This window comes from Podarcis muralis, chromosome 9, assembly GCF_964188315.1.
Source record: "Podarcis muralis chromosome 9, rPodMur119.hap1.1, whole genome shotgun sequence".
NCBI classification, from domain to species: Eukaryota; Metazoa; Chordata; class Lepidosauria; order Squamata; family Lacertidae; genus Podarcis; species Podarcis muralis.
In genome coordinates, this window is record NC_135663.1 from 26,445,261 (window position 1) to 26,469,099 (window position 23,839).

The 23,839-nt window shown below is 41.6% G+C and overlaps 1 protein-coding gene across 50 annotated transcripts in view; it reads left to right on the plus strand.

The window, feature by feature from the left end:
• The window catches only part of ANK2 (ankyrin 2), a 321,790-nt gene extending 304,045 nt beyond the window's left edge, over positions 1–17,745 (plus strand). For 29 of the 50 annotated variants that reach the window (XM_077933941.1, XM_077933947.1, XM_077933939.1 and 26 more), the window contains 10 exons: positions 146–277; positions 1,013–1,153; positions 2,501–2,780; positions 3,525–3,801; positions 6,099–6,191; positions 6,706–6,789; positions 8,977–9,141; positions 10,647–10,826; positions 12,850–12,941; positions 15,479–17,745. In XM_077933941.1, the coding sequence (XP_077790067.1) occupies positions 146–277; positions 1,013–1,153; positions 2,501–2,780; positions 3,525–3,801; positions 6,099–6,191; positions 6,706–6,789; positions 8,977–9,141; positions 10,647–10,826; positions 12,850–12,941; positions 15,479–15,662 (1,628 nt within the window). In that variant the 3' untranslated portion in view covers positions 15,663–17,745. The remainder of the gene's footprint in view (positions 1–145; positions 278–1,012; positions 1,154–2,500; positions 2,781–3,524; positions 3,802–6,098; positions 6,192–6,705; positions 6,790–8,976; positions 9,142–10,646; positions 10,827–12,849; positions 12,942–15,478) is intronic. The other 21 variants (XM_077933981.1, XM_077933969.1, XM_077933976.1 and 18 more) reach the window with 2 other exon arrangements.
• The last annotated feature ends 6,094 nt before the right edge of the window (positions 17,746–23,839 follow it).

The window sequence follows — 23,839 nt, forward strand, 5'->3', positions numbered from 1 at the left end:
TATAAATATCTACTCAGAAGTAAGTCTCATTGTTTTTATCAGGCTTTGCTCCCAGGTAAATGTTAAATGCACTTAAAATAGGTGTTAAGTATTTAAAAGGAAATGTGTGACTGTTTGAAATTATTTTAATAATGTGCGTTTTCAGAGCTAGCAAGAGAACTGGATTTCACAGAGGAACAAATTCATCAGATCCGAATTGAGAATCCTAATTCACTGCAGGACCAGAGTCACGCACTGCTGAAATATTGGCTGGAACGTGATGGGAAACATGCTACTGGTATGCTCAGTTTTAGTAGATACCTTCATTTTCTTGGCAAAGGAGCCTAGTGAGTATACATGTACTTCACTGAAGTGCAACACTGACAAGAATTCACATGCATAATACAAAGGGGAAAGTGGCAGTACAGTCCCACATTTCCACCCTCTTTCCCCACTGCCAGTGCTGACATCTTTGGTTGACATTCTCACAGCTGTTGTGAAGGAACTGAATGACCCTGGTTTGCCCTTGAGCTATGCAAAAAAATGTCTTCGTAAGAGAGGCATTCCCCTGCCCCCAATAAATTGATGAGAATGGCAGGCAAAAAGCATAGGAGAAATTTATGACACAGCACCACTCACAGCAGGGTGAGGAGCTGCCAGCTGCCAGTGACCCCCAATAAAGTCCATTTGCAGGCACAATTTGGATTCAAACCTCACCTGTAAATGGACATTTTTGCTCTGCAGGCAGGACCTCAAAGGGGGTTGCTGTAACTGCTGGTAGCAGATGTAGCAAGCCTCTTTGAACTTTTATAGGTGGACACCCTTGAGTTATAGGTAAGTAGCCTAACTTTCCAAGTGTTTGGGGATAACGTCAGGGCGGACAGAAGAAAAAGACATATATTTTCATCATTCATCTCCAAATTCAAGGTGCTAATGCAGACTTCTGAATTATACTCTTTTGCTGTGTGAATCTGGAGGACAGGGAAAAGAGCACACACAGCTCAAATGAAGTCTGGTCTCTTCTGTATCACAGATTCAAGCCTTACTGAGTGTCTTACAAAAATAAATCGTATGGATATTGTTCATCTCATGGAGAACACCATGGAAAGATCCCGAGACCATAATCGCACCTATGCAGAAATTGAACAGACAATAGGACTGGATCATAGTGAAGGTAAGGGTGAAGTCACACATCTCTGCTCACTGTTTAGTAAGTTGTCGGCATTGATGACACAACCATCAAAGCCCTGCTTATTGAGAATTCAACCTGATTTGCTTGCACAAAAATTAGGCAGTGGTTAGATTATAGATAGTCTTTGTTGATTACTCATCCTGTTTTGATTGTGGGGTGTTTGTTTATTCCACACTTTTCAATGCATTTCCCTGTCGCTTACCAACCCTCAAGATGGCAGATTATTTTTTTTAAGTGCATTTGCTGCACTAGGGCAACAACGCCTTTTAAATCTAAATTTCTGATATATGGACGCTGAGTATATTTCATGCTTGAATCCCTCCCACAAGATAGGGACAATCTGGAGGCATCCAAAGACGGAGCATTCATACAGAGCACATTACATCAACAATGATGCTTTTCTGTATTAGCAGCTTAGACACTCAAGGTGTGAGTCATGAGTGTCAAGATGTCTGCATGTGTGTTGGAATCATCTCTCAATGCTTTTAATGCTAAGCTTAGCAGGAGGCATGTGTAGGATAATGAAACGCTAAAATATCAATATACAACACAAATGGGAACGTGTTTAACTGGAAGGAAAGCTGTTCAGGTTGCTGTCTGGAAGTTGCCTGATGGTAAGAGTAGGTAAGCAATGGGGACAATTACCTAGAGGGGTAGTGGGCTCTTCCTCACTGGAGTTCTGCAAACAGAAGCTAAAGAGTAATGTCTTGTGGATGCTCCAGCTCTGGGCTATCTGGATCAAGCTGGGGGTTGGCCTCTGAAGCCCCCTCCAACTCGATGGTTCTACGCTCTATGTCAGCAGACATTTATGTTTGTGTTGGTGTGTGTGGTGCCTCTACATGAAACCTAAGGAAGTGGGAGAAATTCGATTTCAGTTCACACTTCAAGATGAACCTTCCTACCTTGTTTATTCCAAACCAATACACAAAAGTGAAACACAGCGATCCTTTGAAATTCACACTTCTGCAAATTATGCAGTGCGGTTCTCCAGCCAAGTAATTTGTATGAGGGTAAAGTGTGCATTAAAATGCAAATATTGGGGGAAATTGCTTTGCAGAAATATGTATGTTAGGCAAAAAATTCACGCAATGGAGAAATTTGCACTAAAATAATGATGAATTTTCAGGAGCATTTTTTTTAAAAAAATGCAAGCTGATGTGGAAATGCATAGAATTTAAGATTGGAAAAACAAGAAACAGAGAGAAACCAAAACTGACAGATTTGCCTCTCCCTACTCAGCACCACCACAAATCTGCAGGTAGATGTAAACTGAGCAGACCTTCCCACTTTACATGGGAAGACCCAATAATTGTTTTTACCTTGCTGTAGGTTTTTCTGCACTCCGTGAAGATCTGTACAGCACAAGAGATAAGAAGGAAGAAGAGCATTCTTTTTCTAAAGACAGTGAGCCATCAGATCACCCTCCCCTTGTCTCTGAGGAAGACATTTCTGTGAGTTACTCACCCTTGCATGACGGCACATCTAGAGGTGAGGCGGAACTATCCATTACAGAACTCCTACGACAAGCACACAAGGAGCGAGTGGAAGCTGAATTCTCAGGGAAATCTCATGCGCCTCCAGAAGATTCATCTACCACACAAGAATACTTGTAAGAATCCCAAGATTGCAGGCCCAAAATGATGGCATATTGTGAGAAATGTACCGTATGCTCTGTTGACCTCTATAAAACACACACACAAGTGCACTATTTAGATTCCATATATTATGTTTTCTGTTTCACAAACTAAATTGATTTAAGACACCTGCTTTCAGAGCTGCAAGTTCTTCATGCTCATGTATTCAGAGCAGACACACATTAGAAAGTGTTATATTCTCAGTCAAATATGAACTCTATGTGACTATAGACATACGTCAGTTAGAGATATTACTGAGCCAGTGAATTTCCAAAGGACAAAAGAGATTTTTTAAATATATATATATATATATTAAGGGTTGTATCCAATTGTATCCCTCAACTCACGGAAGGATTTTTCCTCCAGTGGAGTCTACGAACAGAAGGTAGAGGAGGATTTTTTTGGGATGGGTGACCACCTGGGACTGGGAACACAATTGCACTGTCTTGAGTTCCATAATGGGAGAAAGGCAAGATATAAATGTAAGAAAATAAAATAGGAAAACATAATAGGGAAGTTCCAATATATTTCCAAGCAAGAATGAAGCATTGAACCGCTAAGAGCAAGGATGGAGAGTGGTCCTCCTAAGGTTTATATTAAACTAATGTAAACCTTAAAGTCATCTTGAATATTTACCCTGGCATTCATCTGTAGGCTTATTCACTAGAAACATAGAACATATAATAATTAGGTACCTTGAATTCAACTTTAATTCACAGTGTCACAACTTCTGGAGCAACACAGGCACCAAAAGGAGAAAAAGCAACAAGCATTCCCAGTGAAAAGTCTGAGGGCTCTACTGCAGGCTCTGAGGATCTTGAAAGGCCATACCTTCATACCCCAACATCTAGTGAACGAACAGATTCACCCATTGTGCAAGAACCTGAAGACCACCAAGAAGATCTTTATCCAAGGAAAAATAGTCTGGTGATTGTGGAATCAATTGATGAACACCCAGAAGAGTCAGAAAGATATGAAGAAGAGTTGCTGGAAAAGGTAAGTGTTACCGCTCGCTTGATGAATCATGAGGTTACTCCTGCACACATCAGAGGAATTATTATTCAGGGGAGTAACATCTTTAATATGATCTTAGTCAGTACCAAGGAACAAAATGTATGAATAATAAATACCAATGTTCCCCCACACATAACTGGCCCAAAACAATTCCAACTACAAACAGAATATAAATGAAAGAAATCTGCCGTTGAAAACACAAAGCGGTAGGTAGCACAGAAGGGAAAAAGTAGACAGAAAACTTCTGTCAACTAGGTTAGAATAGGATGAACATGGCAGCAACCCAAAATAAAATGTTCCAGAATGGATTCATGAAAGAGAATCTATTGCTAAAGAAATCCTTTGGAAAAGAATAGTGAATATCCTATATTTAGTACAACTAAGAGCTTCACAGGGGATGCAGGTGGCGCTGTGGGTTAAACCACAGAGCCTAGGAGTTGCAGATTAGAAGGTCGGTGGTTCAAATACACGTGATGGGGTGAGCTCCTGTTGCTCGGTCCCTGCTCCTGCCAACCTAGCAGTTCGAAAGCACATCAAATAGCAAGTAGATAAATAGGTACCGCTCTGGCGGGAAGGTAAACGGCGTTTCTGTGCGCTGGTCTGGTTTGCCAGAAGTGACTTAGTCATGCTGGCCACATGACCTGGAAGCTGTACGCCGGCTCCCTCGCCAATAAAGCGAGATGAGTGCTGCAACCCCAGAGTGGGCCACGACTGGACCTAATAGTCAGGGGTCCCTTTACCTTTTAAGGGCTTCACAGATGCCATTTTCCCCTGTATGGAGATGATAGGAACCTATAAGCTGCTCCATACCAAGTCATTGGTCTCTGTAGCTCAATATTGTCTGCATTGACCAGGATGTCGGGCAGGAGCCATTCTCAGCCCTTCTTAAAGATTCTGGAAATTGAACCCAGGATCTTCTGCATGCAAAGGAGATTCCCAGATCTCTGTGTAGGGTTGGGTGGGGTGGAGATGCAAGAAATGTTTGGAAGCCAATATGTGCCTTTCTTATTGGTGTACATGCAACAAACAAAACATTGATGTGTTGACATTCTACATGTCAGCGTTCCTCTTCGTTTCTTTTACAGAGAGGTCGTTAGTGATTAGTGGAAGCTCTTTGGCTCTGTTCAGAATTGGACCTGTCACATGCAACTATTTCATACACAAATTCCCTTAAACAGAAACACCTCATTTTTTGCCAAGGCCAATTATGAAATTTGGACCCTATCCTACTTCAAATTGGGTGTGTCAGCCAAATGTTATTCAGCCCACCCCTCTCCCCAAGCCCCTGCATCCTGTCCTGCTGCCCCTTTCCAGGTATCTGGCAGCGGGGAGGTTTGATGAAGGCGTATCGGAAAGATTTGCATTCCCTTTTTTTCTCGCTAGCATCTCTTGTAAATACCTAATGGCAACATCCCAGACATCAGGACTTCTAGGAAATAAGGTGTCTGAGGATGGGCATCAAGTACCCTGGAAACATGCTCCAATATTCTCTGTATCTGGGATGCTGCTGAGTATGCCCACTCTGTGGGCTTTATGCACCCAAAGCATGTTATTTCCAGGGCACTTGCTGAGGACAATCTGAGGACTCAGGAATCCTGGGAAACTTCACTCCCTGGTGCCATTGCAGCATTCCAGGAGGTGGGGAGGAATGGGAGAGGCACTCCATTTGCATTCCAAGCCAAGTCATGCACTTCAGCAACAACGCTTGAGCTCACATTGGTTTTGTCCACATATAATGCTGACCATATAAACCGTGGTTAGGGAAATTAACTTCCCCCATGGAGTGACTGGCCTGGCATTATACATGAACAAACCACACAATCAGAAGCCTTTTCTCTCTCTTTGACTTCTCTTGTCCAGGTTAATTTCCCTTTAAAAAAAAAGTTTATAGCCAACAGATTTTTTTTTTAACAGTGAATTGTATGTAAATGCCTTTTAATTAATTAATTAAATACGAAAGCTTTCCTCTGATTAGATTTATAGAGAATGAAAAGTTTTTGGATCGTATCCAAGTTATTCAAGCACATTGCACCTTAGCTAATACATGATTTCAAATAACAACGACAACAACAACAAAATAGTCTAGATGGTATCACACATTTAAAGGCAATTTTAGTGTCTCATGTTATGCTCAAGGGAAGAAGTAATGCAGCTTCTGTTAAAGCTGTGAGCATTTGTGTTGTTTCCATTGTGCTAATAGAAGAGGGGCCAAATGCTGTTCATTCACACCATGCTACTATATCTGTATGATAAGAGCCATGCTTCCATGCTTCCACTAGGAGCTAGCAGAGGAATTAGGTGAGCTGGAGGCCAGCTCAGATGAGGAAGAGATGGTAACTACCAGGGTCGTTCGCCGCCGGGTGATTATTCAGGTACAGGAGTGTTGAACTACTGCACGTGCCAGTGGCAATTATGTCCTGGTTACACCTCTAGGACCCACCCTTTCCCAAATTCCTGTTCCTGAAGCAACCCCTTGGCTGGTATTGCACTGATGAATTTGGCATGTTCCTGAATAATGCATGTCTATTGAGTAACATAGATAACTTTTTCTACTTTGATTTGGGAAAGCTTGGAAGAGAAAAGAGAAACCCGATAGGGTTGTTACCCAATGTGCATTTTAAGGAAGAATGTCCCATGTCCCGCTAAGAGTTGCTGCTTCAACACTACTTCCTATTAGGTCAAATGATTTCTGTTTGCCTATTGGTTCAAGGTTTCTTTGCATGTTTTAAAATATTGGTTTGCAGAACCTTTAATGGAATTTTAACAACTATGCTTCAGTGCTTCCTGATTCATTCATTTCCCCCTTGCTTTAATCAACTAACCGCTTTTGTACAATTTCTTTAAAGCAACCACTTTAATTTATGAATTTTGTTCTTTGACCAACAGTCTGATGATATGCCTGAAATGCCACCAGAAGCTGTAACAGAGGAGCAGTACACAGATGAACATGGCCATATTGTGGTGAAGAAGGTACAATTTAACATTAAGATGTTGACTTAATGGGAAATGCAGGAAGAGCAGGGGGTTTTCTTTGTAAATTAAAGCTACGCTTGGGCCCTTTTGTGTCCTGTGGAGTTACCATATTTTTCTCTCTATTACACACAGATTTTTTCTCCTAAAAAGGAAGGGGAAATGTCTGTGCGTGTTATTGAGCGAATGTGGGGGGGGGGTCCCTGGAGCCGATTAGGGGAGTGCAGGAACAAAAATCAGCAAAAATCAAATCGTGCGTTGCGTCGGAGAGGGAAACCTGAAAAGAGGAAGTTGCTGCTTTCCTGCATTCTGCCTCAGGGTCTTACTGCCCACTCGCTTGTGTTTCATTGCTGTGTTTGCTCAAACGGAACAAAGAGCAGGCAAATCCCCTCCCCTCCAGGCAAGCAGAGGGGAAAGCAGAGGTCTTTCCTTCTAATTCCTCTCCGTGCTCCTCGCAGGCAGCCAGAAAACATGCAGGAGAGAGAGAGCTGGCTTCTGTTTGGGGAAACTTTTGCCTTTCTTTCCTCCCTTCTGTTAAATCCCTCTCCTGCATTCTTAGCCAGCTGCTTCTCTGCACACCCCTCTCATGTCCCTTCTTTGTTTTTCCTTCCCTCCCCACTTAAAACGTGGTTAAAAAGCATGGATCCACATGGATCCTCAGGATCTTTGCATTGGGCCACCCCAAATTCACCATCAGATCACATAGCAGCCTGCCCCCCAAAAATCACACACCCACTGTTGCCTGGGGCTGCAATGGTGCAAAAACGTGGTTAAAAAGCATGGATCCACATGGATCCTCAGGATCTTTGCATTGGGCCACCCCAAATTCACCATCAGATCACATAGCAGCCTGCCCCCCAAAAATCACGCACCCACTGTTGCCTGGGGCTGCAATGGTGCAAAAATGTGGTTAAAAAGCATGGATCCACATGGATCCTCAGGATCTTTGCATTGAGCTACCCCAAATTCACCATCAGATCACATGTCTGTGGCCACAGCATGAAGCACAAAAATGATACATCCACTGTTTCATTCAGAATTTTTCCCCTTGTTTTCCTCCTCTAAAAACGATGTGCGTGTTATGGTCAGGTGCGTGTTATAGAGCGAAAAATACGGTAAATTAAAAGCCTACAATGAGACTCCTTCAGTGTCTGTTAATGATTGGGGTTTTTTCTGGTCTGTGTCAGTTTCACATATATTCCATCCTGTTTCTGCATTAGCATTATTTTTTGCACACTTCTTCACAAAATGCATTTTTTGATGCAAAAACTGGACTAAATCCTCGGCACTCCCCAGTGTCTACTCCAATAGTAACATGGAAAGCATCTCCAATGGGAACTGGATACTTTAGTGACATTCCTGGCCCAAACTGCAGACTAACATGTTGATATGTGCTCATTCCACATGGCACGTGAAAGACGAGCTGGCACAAACTGGGGCAGCAGTGGCTGTGACAACTAATGCAATAAAATTTCTATGCGGTCACAAAGGAAGCCACAGTTGTCAATCTCACATAAGTTACTTCTATGATGCCCTGCAGAGCACCTTTGAGGCCTAGTTAGTAACCCAGGAACACATTCAACAGCATGAGTTTTCCTCTATATCAGGGCTTTGTTGGTGGAAAACAATACATCAGAATCAGCGTGAAGGTTGGTAATAAAAGTATCCAAGGCTGCAATCCATGCACACTTAGCCTGGATAACACCCACTGAGCACAGTGGGACATTTGTGAGTAACCATTCTAGGATTGCACTGTATGGCCAGTTTGCATGGTACTGCACAGACATGTGTGAAACATGCTCATCAGTTTTGCAAGTGTGATCTGGGAGATTCTGCTAGGTTCTTGATAACAAATACTTTCTGCAAGGCGTACTCTTTAAAAATAGTTTCTAAAGATACTCTTCCAAAGGAAAAAATCCATGGTCTGACTGGGAGGCCTAGCCACTATTTAAAGAGGTGAGCTTATTAAGGTTCATTGGAATTAAGGTACTTAGGCGAACTGATTTTGAACATCTAGCCTTTCATTTACCTCGTATTACCTGCTAATAGAATGGATATAGTGATGCCTCCAGCCCCTTTGGGAAGGGTTATTCTGTTTGCAGATGAATAGAAGATGCTGCACTTACAAAATTGTACATTATGACTGCTATTGTTTTAAAACTCTTAATAATGATGTCATTCCATTAGGTCACTAGAAAAATCATCAGGCGATTCACTTTACCAGATGGCACAGAAAAGGAAGAAGTTGTGATGCAAGGAGAACCTCAGGAGCCTGTTAAGGTGGAAGAGGGAGATGGATATTCCAAAGTCATAAAGCGAGTTGTACTGAAGAGTGACAGCGAGCAATCAGAGGTTAGTTAGATTGATTGAATGAGAAATGAATTAGGAAAATTAACAGTAGTATTACCTCAAGAGAGTTTCGTCTGGCCATTGTGTTTAAGTTGCAACCTCCCCTCACTTGGTTGCAAGTCTGCACACTTCTAAGGGCCTTTTCATACATGTCCTGGGTTTTAAGGTTGCACATGTAGAGGGGCAAGTTGTGATCTGTAGATTGTGAAAAGTAAGTAGATGAATCCAGGGCATACCCATTTCAAAATCTGCACATCATGTTTTCTAAATCACTTTGCTGCTGGGAATATGACTGGAATATCGACAGGAAGGTTATCACTTGCATTGGGAGAACATTGAACATTTCACCTGGGAGGGAACCTTGAAAATGTCAATTCAGTCTAAGAGTTGCACTGAGGGTGGAGGGTGAGGGAGGAGGTAGAGTGAGTAGTATCCTACTGAGTAGAGAGATGCTTTCTCCAACATCAGACAGTAAAACTAATCCTCTATCTATTCTCACACATGTCTGCCTTATTAGAAATCCCTGTTTCTAACTAGTAAGTATCATGACCCCAAACCCAATTGATCACAGGACTTTGAAGAAGATATAGAACTGGACAAGAGTCCTTGATGTCAGAACAACCAGATCATCAAGAAGATTGGGCTTCCTTTTGTATCTTAAACGTTTTCAGACCTGGGGCCTACTTTTCACCCAGACCTGCATTAGGGAACCCATTCCTTAATCTTTTATCACATATTTGCATGATAGTAGTGCTCCTCTTGCAACCAACCTTGAAACTGGCTGCGGTCCACTACTGGGTCATGACCGACCAGCTGAAGACCAGTGATAAAGGCCTTTTCAGCTTAAATAAAGCCTGTGATGGCCCCAACTCTTGGCTGAAATAACATTCCCCATAGCTCAGTAGGAACTGCCCAGGCCCTTGACTACTTTGACTTGGTCTTGGCCCAACCCCCAGCTGAATAGGATAGCATATGGGCGCTCTGCTAATGGGATCTTCAGCTGACTGGCCTTCTCCTAAATTCAAGGTACTCACATTAGCTGGGGCCCAAAGCCATTTCTGCAACATGCAGAGAACTGCTTACTCGGCAACCGTCAGATTCAGAGGGGGGAGTACAAATAGAGCATTTGTCACAGAGCATTTACATCTTGTGATATGCATAGTGAAACTGCAGGAATTGAGGTTTTCATTTGGAAGGAGTTTGCCATATGATTTGTGAAGTCTACATCAAGCTAAGACCATCTGAATTCCTATAGTAAACTGTTTACACATCCTGGAAGAAATTTTGTGAGGAAATTTAGGATTCATTGATTTCTTGCAAAATTTTGCAACCAGGACGAGTTGAGCATATCTTTAAATTTAATTTATGTATTACATTCACTTAGAACGATAAGCCAAAACTCAGTATCATTCATTTTAGATGTTAACTTAGCAATCCTTGTTTTGAGCTCTCCTTAGTAGTGTGTGCTCACAATCACACAACTTATCTGTGAAACCTTTCTTCACCAGGTGACCTTTTCTGAGCCAAGTGTACAGAGTGCCTCAGAATTTCAGTCTGAACCAGTGGAAGGCCGCAAGGTCAGCAAAGTTGTGAAGACTACGGTTGTACATGGGGAGCGAATGGAGAAGCACCATGGAGATGCTAGCTTAGCAACTGATCTTCCCTCAGCCAAAGATGACTTTGAAGAGGTAAAATATTGCCTTTTCAACATGTCTTTGGAAGTGTCAGTCTGGAATACCACTGCAAAATCATATGGGAAGAAGAATATACATATACTGGGGTAGTTTACTGCAGTGAAGTACATTTGAAGCCTTGTTCCTAAGTAAAGTTTACCTGTCCTTTCTAATATGTTCAGAGCAACTCAAAATAAAAAGTCCAAATTAGAAAATACACAAAACCACTAAAATAATATCTATCTGTAAATGTCCTGTATGACACACATGATGAGACCCAGTTAATGTTCTAGGAACATCTGATGGTGCCATATTCTTAAAGCTAAGCAGATGTACAGCTGATTACACATGATGAGACCCAGTTAATGTTCTAGGAACATCTGATGGTGCCATATTCTTAAAGCTAAGCAGATGTACAGCTGATTAGTGACTTAGTAGGATACCACTGGGAGGAAGACCCTGAGGTCTTCTGCAGGAAAATCAGGATTGGAATAAAAAAAAAATCAACACATTTTATTTTAACCCAATTGCATCACCATATCTCAGTTTAACTATCCAGAACACCTTTCCATGATGTCACTACTTTATCTGCACTGCTTTCCAACTATTGCAGCAGCAGACCCCTCCCATCTCACTGGAGACCCTCCGCCCACAAAATACTCATTAACTGAACTCAGGAAACAATCCAGGAGGTTTCTCACCAGAAGTACACTCTCAATATCTGCAGCTCAGTAATTTCCAATACTCTCATTAGATGTTCCTTTCACACTTAAAATTTACATTTTTCCTTCTGTCAAAATGGTGGCATAGAAAGACATTCACATTCCTTTCATCACTGCAGTACTTCTTCACACTGTCACACAAGCACGTATTCATTGTGACCTACAAGAATGGGTTCACCTCAGTCTGGTGAGACACTGAAAATTAATTACATTAGCAGTGTAATTAATTACCATCAAGTACTCAAGCCTCCCATTCAACCCATAAATTGCCTATAAATTGATTCAAAGAAGAATGCTCTGGAAACCAACAAGCAATGAGGGTGATCCTGCTGTTGAAAATCACACAAGACATTCAGTAGATGCCAAAGTTTACTTTATCACGCATTCTGCCATACACAATCTAGATCTGATTTAGGGCAAAATCATCTTTACTTCTTGGCAGAATGACACAAAATGTCCAAAGTAGCTCTGATACCCTGGGGTAGTTTGGCCATTTTAATTGGTTATCATGGTCCACTGTCCATATGTTGACTAAGGGTTTTTATGTTGTTTTATGGATGTTCTACGTTCACAGATTAGATATCTGAGATTAGATTAATTATGCAGTGTATAAGATTTAAAATAAATAAATATAGGCAAGGGATGTAGAGCCTCCGTCCCAGAAGACCACAACTCCCATCATCCCTAGCCCATCAGCCATGTTGGCTATGGCTGATAAGAGCTCTAGTCCAGCAACGTCTGGAGGGCCACAGGTCCCCATCCCTAATAGACATTGTATGTCTTGATTATATGGGTTTCCTGGGAAGACATTTCAGAACTGCCAAATGTATCTTGATTCTCATAAGTGCAAAGGCAGGATCTGGCTTCACTAATCTAGGACTAGTCCTGGGGTGAGAAAGAGCTGGAAATTTATAACACCTGGAGGGGGGAGTGCAAAAATCCAGTTTTTGGAACTGTATTCTGGAGCAGGACTGTGAAGTTCATCTATCGCTACTGGAAATAATGCATTTTTCTAGCAGTGGCAGAGAGATGTAGATTCAGTTGTGACTCCTCAAAATTCACAGTAAGTACAGAAGACTCCTATATGTTTTAGACAGTCAAAATGCAATGAATTTGAATCCATGGGCAGTAAGTGACAAGATATTTTACATTAGCAAAAGCTGAAGTGGGTGGTATGTTGTTTGTTTGCTTGTTTTTTGGCTAACTTTCTTTTTCTCATTGGCTCTGGACTTCCTTCAGCATTTCATCAGGTTGGAATATTTAAGCTGTGCTTTAAAGTCCTTTGTGGTATGGTTCTGTTTCTTGTTTCACTTTAGGCCCTGAACTATGCAGGTAACAAAATGAAAATTGAAGTCCCTCCTTTAGTAGAGAAAGAGGTCATGAAAGAGGATGGCTCAGTTATTAAAAGGTTTGGGTTGGCATGGCAGTGAACTTCTTAATGGCAAAAGATTAACAAACTAACAGAAATTGTGTGGGAAGTGAAATAATGTCAGCTTTGAATCTCATCACCTTAAGCTTTTCTTGAAAATACTAAGTGATAGGCACTAAGGCCACTTCTGGACTGTCACTATTTTGCAGGTATGATTCAGTCACATACCTGCACATTTAGGCTGAAAATACCCCTCACATTTTGGTTCGGAGTCACTAAGTCAATTTTACATGCTTTGATCTCCAGAAATATGTTCACTGGAACTCTATGCTTGACCTTTTTCTCTGTAACAAACACAACTGAAGCATCACTAAAAATAGGTTCAGAAGAGGAAATTTGTCTTCTCAAGCTTCCACTTTGCCATTCAGACAGACATGGGTGGAGCCATCGTGTTTCCCACTTATGACTTTACCATGACAATAGTCAAGACTGACAATGTATATACTATGTGGCATCTTGGCTACTTTTAAGACTATACATAATGATGACTATGTATGTAGAAAAGATGGAAGGATGAAATGGGGACCAAGGAATGGTTTGGTTGCATAAATAAAGAAACCCTTTAATAAAGCAATAAGGGAGAGGGGAGGTATGTTAGCTGGTTAAGGAGATGCCGCATTCAAAGAAAATCCAGCATGGTCCATTCATTTCTTTGTCTGCCATGAGGAAGAAGATGTGTAGATGCCCTTACTAGACTAAGGCGGCTCCCCAGGAAATAACAAGCAAACAGACTCCCCATGCAAGATTAAAGTAACAAACGACAGAAACTGTTTTGGTTCATGTACTTTAGAAAGTCTTAGAAGAGAGGGGTGATGTCATTTCTCATAGCTCCCTTCTAAAAATAAAAATAAAAAATAGAAATGTTTACCACCCACATTCACTAGACAAGCCCCATTTAACATTCTGTTCTCTTTGATGTCACTGTGATATTTACCAAAGCAGATTTAAGATGATGGCTGGAAACAGTCATATACCATGAACTACCTTTTCAAAGGTCAAAACTGTCTCCAGAACAAGTTGGTACAGATCAGTTCCTGAACCAGTCCCCACCCCCACCCCGCCAGTTGTCACTTGCCATGCGACAAATATATGCCAACAATTCATACTGCTGGATAAAGGAATTTATTTCCTTGAAACACCAATGTGACACGGGATTGCTGCCTTGTTCACAAAGTGGAGGAAAGCATGTGTTCTACCCTTAAACAGGCTAGCAATCACAGTTTTTTGTTTTCTGCAAAATGATGGCATTTCCAGTTTTTTGAAAATAGTATATTTAACTCCCACCTTTCCTCCATCATGGATCTCAAAGTTACATATATATATATGGGTTTCCCCAGTGGCTTCCCATCCAGGCACTGAGTCAAGGCAGACTGGCTTATGTCAGCAAGGTGGCTGCATCATGTGCCCTTACTCCATGTCTGGGGACAGTTGACATTTCTAACTACCATATTTTTCACCCTATAGGACGCACTTTTCCCCCTCCAAAAATGAAGGGGAAATGTGTGTGCGTCCTATGGGGCAAATGCAGGCTTCAGGAAGCTATCTGCAAGCCTTGGGAGCCCGCGGGAGTTCCCGCCGGTCTCCCTAGGCTTGTGGATAGCAGCCTGCATCCCAAAGCCTGGGGCACGCTGAGCAGTGTGCCCCGGGCTTCGGGCAGATATCCACAAGCCTGGGGAGCCTGGCGGGAGTTCCCGCTGGGCTCCCAAGGCTTGCCGATAGCAGCCTGTTCTGGGGGCTGGGGTCAGGGGAAGCTCGAGCTTCCCCCCGCCCCAGCCCCGTGCCTGGGGGGGAAATAATGTTTTTTTTTCCTTTATTCCCCCCCCCCCAAAAAAAAATCTAGGTGGGCCCTATGGGGCAAAAAATACTAACTACTTTCTAAGTACAAGTATATTATAAATTTTGGAGTTAGCCTAGTCAACAGGACAAAATCCTAGAGTGAATACAAGCTATAAGCTCTTGTCTGTGATAGTGGAAGCTGTGTGAGAACAGTATTAAGTGGTTCATGGCTAAGGATAGCATGGGTCTTAATTGGTGAAGGTAAATCAGCACTGAGAGCAGATGCAGTAGAAATATTTAACAAACATGATTTAATTATCATCATGCTAGATTTAGCACCCTGACAAGGTTTGCATGGTTATTTCAAGCTCTTTTAATGGCTGTGCATGGAAGCATGTGTTTTTAAGGCCCAGTTCCAGAAGGTGGGCATCTTACCATGTTAAAAAACAAAAAAACAAAAAATGAACAATTATGTTCATTTGAAGTTAAAAATTATATTGTGGTACAAGCTTTCACTGGTGGTATTATTAGCATCAGTATCAATAATAATATTACATTATTGTTGTTATATTCCACCTTTCTATTAGAATAGTTAAGGCAGCTCACATCCATATGCTTGCTGCAGTCAATTTCATTGGACCTATGATGTCTCAAAAACATTATTATTAGAAAAGGGAAATTCCATTTCCTTCTTAGCATATGCTACGATTGCTCACTCTTTACCCATCATTTCCCTGCAGGACAACAATGAGTAAAGCCAGTACCCAGAAGAGGACTGTGGTTAAGGACCAGTATGGAAACCGTATTCATGTGGAACTGCTGGAGGACACACCAGAAGCACTACCCCGGGATGACCTTCAGCATGACCTCCAGCAACTACTGAGACATTTCTGCAAAGATGAGTGGAAGAAAGAGGCCAAATGAGATGCTGCTAAAATCTCACCCACAGACCAACACACATATCCATTCAATATCCAGAATTCACTTTCTTCTTTTGCTGTAGATAACATAACATAATCACTAGAGGACACTAACATTTCAACTTGGCATATAGTGTAGGGTTGTTTTTCTTTTCTTTCTTTTTTCTTTTCAAATATCTGTAAGCTAATTTGTGACCAAAGATAGCATCCTTCATTTGGGATGGTTTGTCTACTAAAAGTCATTGACTTTGTGCTATACTGGAAACTTGTCAAGATTGCCATCTTTGTTGTTCCTTTGCTTCTGCATCCGATCCATACAAACATAGCTTCTTCCACAGGCCTCTTCAAATCACAATGTATGTGCATTTTTTTTAAAAAAGGGATGCTAACATTAACCTGTAAATAGCTAAAGTGCTTGGACTCACAAGACTGAAAGAAACAAACACTGCCTTTTGTGACTACTTTTAGGATCGAGAACTACACAGTCTGTTGAAACTGTTGAAGAGCGATTAATTACTCTTCCGTTGAATATACAACATGGATCTACTGAGAAGGAAGCATGTCAGCCTCCCATGTTTATAGGACTTCCAGTTTGTTGATCTCCTTGACTTGAAAGTTTCTGAGAGTCAGGCCGCAACCTCAAACTCCAGCTGTTGCCAGCTGAATGCAGCCACCCCTGCTTTATGACTCCTGGGAAGCCATCTAAAGAAATAAATACCCAGTTAGGTATAACTTGCTAGCAGCTATATCTGTGGCACATTTGCATACTGTATTCAAATCTTTTAGACTGGAACAAGAGGCAAGGTGCATTACAAACAAACAAACAAAAAGCTCTAACTCCTGTAATTTCCTGTTTTCATCACTGCTTTAGCAAACCACGCTGTCTTATTGGTGGTTATTCCTGCTGGCCACTGCACTGTAGATAACTTGATAAGGGAAAAGAAACCCTTTCCCACTCTTAAGAAAGGTTACTCTAAATTTATCACATTCTATCAAGACTCTCTCTTAACCTGGTTTATGCATGTGGCATTGGGAAACACAATCTCAACCCTCTTGTAACCATGTCAACAGATTATCTCTCTCAGCACTGAGCGAGCCGAGCTTAACCTTCCATTTGAGATTGTTCTTCAGAGATTTGCTTATGGAGGGATATGAATCCATTGGGCATTTGTTTTTTTGTCGTCGTTTATTTATATTCCTTAACCAACTTTCAGGAATCATCATGTAAATGTCTGCACTTTGATTTTTCCAAGAAGGGCATATGCGACTCTGGAATTATTCTGTGGTCTGTACCTAATTCTAATAGTGGTCTGGAGCTCTGTTGCATTTTAACATATATATGTAATTATATATATTATATATATACATATAAAATGATATACATTTTGAATCAGTTATTTGATAAAGACAAAGTATATTCAACAAGGATGAGTAAAGTCCTCCAGGGTTGATATTTTTCAAAACCTAGCCAGATTTTCCTTCTTGTAAAAAATAATAATAATAATTGACTCAGTGCTCAGAATACCGAAAATAAATGTTACAAATGGCACCTCCTCATTTAACTAACCATGTGGAGAGAAAGGAAATGTTTTAGGGTGTTTGGCCACCTGCTAAGAAAGCTACCCAAAGTGCCATTCTAACATTTTTCTTTTTGGTTGGCAAGCACTTGTGACTGCCAAAATGGAAGGAGACCCATTTCAGGACACACAATAGCTCATTTCTCATTGTCAAGAACATCATTGGTTGACCTTCAAGACTGGGGCTCTAAAAGAAACGCATTTCTGTTGTGTACTTTGCGGTGCAGATGATGTTCTGTGTAACAGCATAATGGCTATCCTCCTTTATCGGTTTTGATTTTTTGCTGTGTTATCAGAGAACTTGAATACTGTGAGAAGAAGTGATTTTAAGTTGATGAGTCAGCATCTTGTTCCCATGGTGATAACACTAACTGAATATATCTATGAGGGCATGTATTAGTTAAAAAGATTTTAAAAAAGACAAAACAAAACAACAACACTAACAATACATAGCTGCAACGTGTACAATGGCTGATTTAATTAAATAAAAATGTACAAGTGTTAAATGTAGCACTAATTGTATGCCTTTTTTTGGTACAAGTTTAGCAGGGCTGATTTAGGTGCATAATTGCAAACTTAGCAACCTCTACATATTATTACTACTACTATCATTATTACCGCTGCATAACCAAGAATCGCATTTGGTTATTTAATTTAAAGTATGGGAAACAAAAGACACTGTTTATTGTTTTCCGTTCATAAAAGAATGGATCTTGATGTTGTCTTATTGGTAGCAACTTCAGTGCATTACTTACTAGGCATGGTGGTTATATTCCAGAAATGATGTCATGTGTGTGTTTTGTTTCATTGTTTGCCAATTGTTCTGACATAGATAATTCATAGAGTTGGAAGGACCATCTAGTCCAGTGTTTCCCAACCTTGGGCCTCCAGCTGTTTTCGAACTACAATTCCCATCATCCCTGACCACTGGTCTTGCTAGCTGAGGATTATGGGAGTTGTAGTCCAAAAACAGCTAGAGGTCCAAGGTTGGGAAATGCTGATCTAGTCCAACCCTCTGCAATGCTGGTATATGCAGGGATTGAACCTGCAACCTTGGCATTATCAGCATCATGCTCTAACCAACTGAGCTATCCACATAGTAACTGTTTTATGAATATAGTAACATCAACTTGACAGGCAAACTGCAGACATTCCCTCCTGTGCATGAATCCCAATAGGTAACCCACAGAATGTGCATGATCCCACAGGCAAATGTTTCCTCTTTGCTTTGATTTTGGGGGTTTATAACATAAGATACCTTAAGAAGCACTTACATTAGAATCACACTTGCACTGTTCTCCATGAAAAGGTATTATGTGTGGAAAAACTCCCGCATAGTTACAGAAGCATAACCAACTTTTTTTTTTGAGAGGGTCAGGTGCTCTGATGCTTTTGAAAGAGAGGGAAGCAGGGCAAATATCAAAAGATCTCTTCCAGAATATATGTAGTGGTTGGCAAGAGTACCTGTTTGCAATCACCAATGCTATGAAGTAAACGTGCAGCGGCACTTAGATAGAATCCTTGTCCCAAGGCACTAGAAAGAGAGAGAGGTCATTGCTCAGTGGCATATGCTTTGAATATACTACTCAAGATATTCCATCTCCAGTTAAAAGGTGTGGGAGAGGCCTGAGATTTTGGAGAACCAAATCAGAGGACAAAAAATACTGGACTAGTGTCATCCTTTGTAGAAGGCGGTTTCATATGTTCATTTGTCATTTTCCTGCAGCCAAACAAACATTTGTGCCACATCTGATTAATGACAATATCATTGTTCTGAGCTATATATTCATTAATAACATGGGGAAATATGTTAATAAAAGCAAGGCCAATCCTGTAGATACATATTTTACAAATAGATTGACTAATTGATCTCATGCTACAAGGGATAAGAAGCAATAAAATAGCAAATAAAGTCTGGTGCTCATTGTTGGCAATTAAAAGGGTGAGGGGGAAATTTAACTTCTCTGTTGCTGGATTAGTTGCAACTCCCCTCAGGCACAAGAGATGAGTCATGGTGGGTGACCCGTTGAAAACATCTGCTTCAGCAGAATGTGAACCATGAAGAATGGAACAAATGGACACCACAGCTTCTGCGTAAATCAACTGTGATAAATACTATGTGCATACTATTTTTTTAGTCATCTCTTTAAAAAGGATAACCACACGTGCAAAGGAGCAACTAGCAGCATAGTTTAAGTCTGCTGATTCATCCTTAGATGTTAAGTGATTGACAGGTAGGTGTCCACAACTGCTGTCAAAATGGCCCGGTGTGTATGTGTGTGTGTGTGTGTGCGTGCGCGCACGTGGTCTGTGAGGGAGGGTGGAGTGGACAGGGCAGCATGTTCCTACACTCAGTATAGGCCAGGAAAAGGAGTGAACCAACCACCTCAAGTGGCATAAACTCCCAAAGCAGAGAAGTGGCACCAATTTCCAGCAAGATCTTGCTGAACTTTCACATGATCTCACAGAGTGCAACAGATTTCATGAGTAGCTCCTAGCCGCATACAGGCATACAGCAACTTTTCTATCCCACTATGAATTGCTAAGTTAGTTATTTCAAAAATCTATCACCCCCCCAATGGGATTGAAAACAGCCACAACAGCTCTGGGACTGAGATAATTATTCTACTTGTGTCTATCTGTATATGCATCAGAGGAGCAAGCAAACTTGGGATGCTGCAGATCCAAGGCTGCCTCAGCCCAGCACCTGTCATTTCCTACAGCTGTGGATTAATACCACAGAGCTCTCTGCCACTGCAACAAGGAAACCTCTGGTGGCAGACCCCTTTTCTGCCTAAAAGCATCGCTCATCGCTCAGCTGTTCTAAAAACTCGAGAGAGGAAATATCCCACTTTCCTGCAAATGTCAACTCCTCACAGCCAAAGACAACCTCAGTGTTCTCCTATCTCTTATAAACATTTTAGTTTTTAAAATATTACGTCATTTAATATTTGGTAGAGTACAGCATACAGCTGCATCAGAACTACCCATGACCCTTGTTTATATTGCTCTGTTGGACACAATATGTTGAGAGTTGAGCAATTATGGACATGGTCAGTGGGGTGGGAAGCCTCACCCTTTCCAAAATGGTGGAAATGGAGCTTTTTGCCAGTAACTGACACTGCAGGTTTCTGGGGGAAAGCATGAATGAAAAGAGCAGGCTTCAGACTGGGATGCCACCCAAAAACACAAACAGTACAGTGGTACCTCAGGTTAAAAACTTAATTCATTCCGGGGGTCTGTTCTTAACCTGAAACTGTTCTTAACCTGAAGCACCACTTTAGCTAATGAGGCCTGCCGCACCACCAGAGCACGATTTCTGTTCTCATCCTGAAGCAAAGTTCTTAACCCGAGGTATTATTTCTGGGTTAGCGGAGTCTGTAACCTGAAGCATATGTAACCTGAAGCGTATGTAACCCGAGGTACCACTCACTGTAAGACTGTAAGACTGTAAGACAGATAAAGGGATAGGGGGACCTTTGGCTACGCTGGCTGGGGGTGATGGGAGTTGACGTCCAACAAGGAGCATGGTGCTGACAATGCCAAGGTTGCAGGTTCAATGCCCATACGGGACAGCTGCATATTCCTGCATTGTAGGAGGTTGGACTAGATGATCATCAGGGTCTCTTCCAACTCTACAATTCTATGATATGGAGGGCCACAGGTTTCCCACCCTGGAGTAAAGGTACTCGACTATTAAGAACAAGTTTGATGAACGGTGGCAATTCAAATGATGTGTCTATTTCTTGCTAACTTCACCAGCATCGTTACCAGAAAACACAAAGTGCAGCACTATAGGAATGAGCGAGGTAGACTGCTATAATTACAAATGACATTTACCTAGCAGAAAGAGGCTAGCAGCGGTGTATTTGTCACCAGAAAGCAATCAGCTCCAAATCACTGCAAATAAATCAGCTCACTGTGAATAAACAGCCATTGGACAGGTTTCAGAAGTGAGACACATCATTCTCTCAGTGCCAATGGAATTATCACGTTCAGACCCAGCTTGCACTCTAGAAGATCAACACTGCCTGAAGGAACTACGGTACTTTGCTATGTGCCAAAGGTTTGCATATGAACCATTCTGTTTTATTTCAGCATGTTTAAACAGCCCCCATCAATGTTTCGCAGAATATAAAAGAGTGCCTCTCGGTCGGAATTTTGCAAGTGACCCTGTAGCTTAAACCTTTTTAGGGAGAGAGAACAGGCTGACCTTTTTGCACTGTTCCAAATAGGTATGTGCAATTTACCCCATTTCTGTGATCTTTTCACCTCTTGGGGCAGGAGAATGGTGTCTGGAAATGGCAAACACATGGCTCACACATAATGTCTTTAGCATGACAGTCTGCAAGATTGCATTCATCCAGTTCTTTGAAGCACATGAAAGTAGCATTACAAAGCAAAAGTGAGGTGAAAATGGGATTGCTTTCCTATAACAGCTGTTAAAAGTCAGGATATTGGAGGAATCTACTACTTATAGATGAGATTCAGCTCAGCTCTTGGCAGTCTGTGTATATTAGGGGAACGTGTGCCTACATTTGTGAAAATAACATAAAAATGTGTATTGGGGAAAATTGATAAAAAAGGTGTACATTAGCCAAAACTGCATGCAAATACATTATATATAATTTCTTGCATTTTAAAACAAAAGGCCCACATTGAAGAAAACTAGCATGTCAGGGTTCTCGTTCTGCCTTCTTGATACACATTCACAGCAATATATATAATCATATTTCTAACCCACCTTTCTTCCAATGAGCTCAAGGTGATACACACACATCCATTTTATCCTAACAACCACCCTGTGAGGTTGTTCAGTTAGGCTGAGACACTCCTATTGGGCCAAGGTCACCTGGTAAGTTTCATGGATTTGAACCCTGGTCTCCCAAGTCCTAGTCCGATATTCTAACTACTACACCACACCACACTGGCTCTCGCTGGTGTAACCCCTCACCTGAAGCATAAAAAGCTCAGGAAATTATTGCCTGACCAAATGCTTTGACCTTCAGAACCGGAACGACTTTCAGACTCACAATCTGAAAGCTACAGAACTCGTAATATCAGATGCATTTGGATCTAACCCATCTCTTTCCATGAATGATAGCTATTGACTTATCAAGGTTGCTAACAGGTCCTTGAGAAGGCAGGTGGCACTGCAAGACAGCGCATGCTGCCTTTCCAAAATGCTTGATTTTTCTCTGCAGCGATCTCAGATTACAAAGCAGGTTCCCGAGTGGAATCTCCATGGCAAGCCAGTGGCTCTCATTATTGGCTTGCTTTAAATATACCCTTTGGCAGACATTATTCTCCTGGCCCTCATCTCAGCAGAAGGCGGCCCCCATCAAAAGAGAAGTCCAAACAAATGAGCCATTAGTACCAAGTGGTTGTTTCCAGCTGATTTATGGCCTCTTTTGTGCTGCACTGCATTACTTCCTACAAGTCTTGAGGCCTGCTCCTAATTTCCATGGCAGGCTCGCTTTATTGTCTCTGTGTCAGAGCAGGGCAGAAAATAGCAACACATTTAGCAGAGCTACACAAATTACACCAAGAAAATGGATTTTGAATCTCCCCCTCCTTGCAGCTGGTGGAACGTTCAGCATCCTACAGACTCTCTGAAGGAATGCTTTTTTCAACTATAGAGATTGAAGCTAATACAGAAAACACTGCATCAGTCGATTACATTTGCATCCTACCTCAGTGTTAAAAGAAATGTACCAATTTCTTTGTTTCCTATATCACTCCCGTTCTTGCCAAAAGCAGAAGGGTTTTATATCAGGGCTCTCTGAAGCAAACGCAAAACACAAGTAGTGAAGGCAGCCTGGAATTAATTAGCAGCAGGCCTCATCACACGCAATGATACAGATCCTCACCTTTACACTAGACACAATAATCGAATAGCCTAACATACCAAGACACAAAAATAGGATAAACTAGCATACCAGACCCTCCTTTACAAAATGGTACCAGACAAACAACAAGCCCTTCTTCATACAAAGATAGAATACTAACCAAACTTCAATCTTCATGGAGCCCCAGGGAGGTAGCAGTGAAGACCTGTCTGGCCAGGCTATGCAGCACTTATTTCAGTTTGGGCCTCCTTTCTCTCTGGTTCAGGCCCTGTGATTTTTTAAGCTACCTTCACCTGGCTTTACTGTAATTAACTTCACCTGGCTTGGGTGTCTTATGATCTAGGCCAGCAGGCAAGCACAGTAATTAACCTACAGCTGGGTTATCTCTGAGAACAGAAGCCCTCCTGCAAGCAATCAAGTCAGCATCAGAATCACTGCTGCTTAAGGGGATATAGAGGGTTAACAATTCCTCTTGCACATTTTCACAACAATCCCCAGAGCACTGAAACCACAGGATCAGTGACTCATGTTGGAAGTTTCCACTTCAGCTGCATATGTCGCTGTGGTTTGACAACACTGACATGGACTTATCTCATGATCTGGCCATTTTACTTGATCCTTCTGAACAGGCGTGAAATATAGCCATGGGGGTGGGGAGACCAACCATTCTACTCTAACATATGACTCAGCCTTAGACAGAGGCGCACTGATTTCTAGTCCAAAGTCCTACCCAGAGTGCACCACTGACTCAAGGC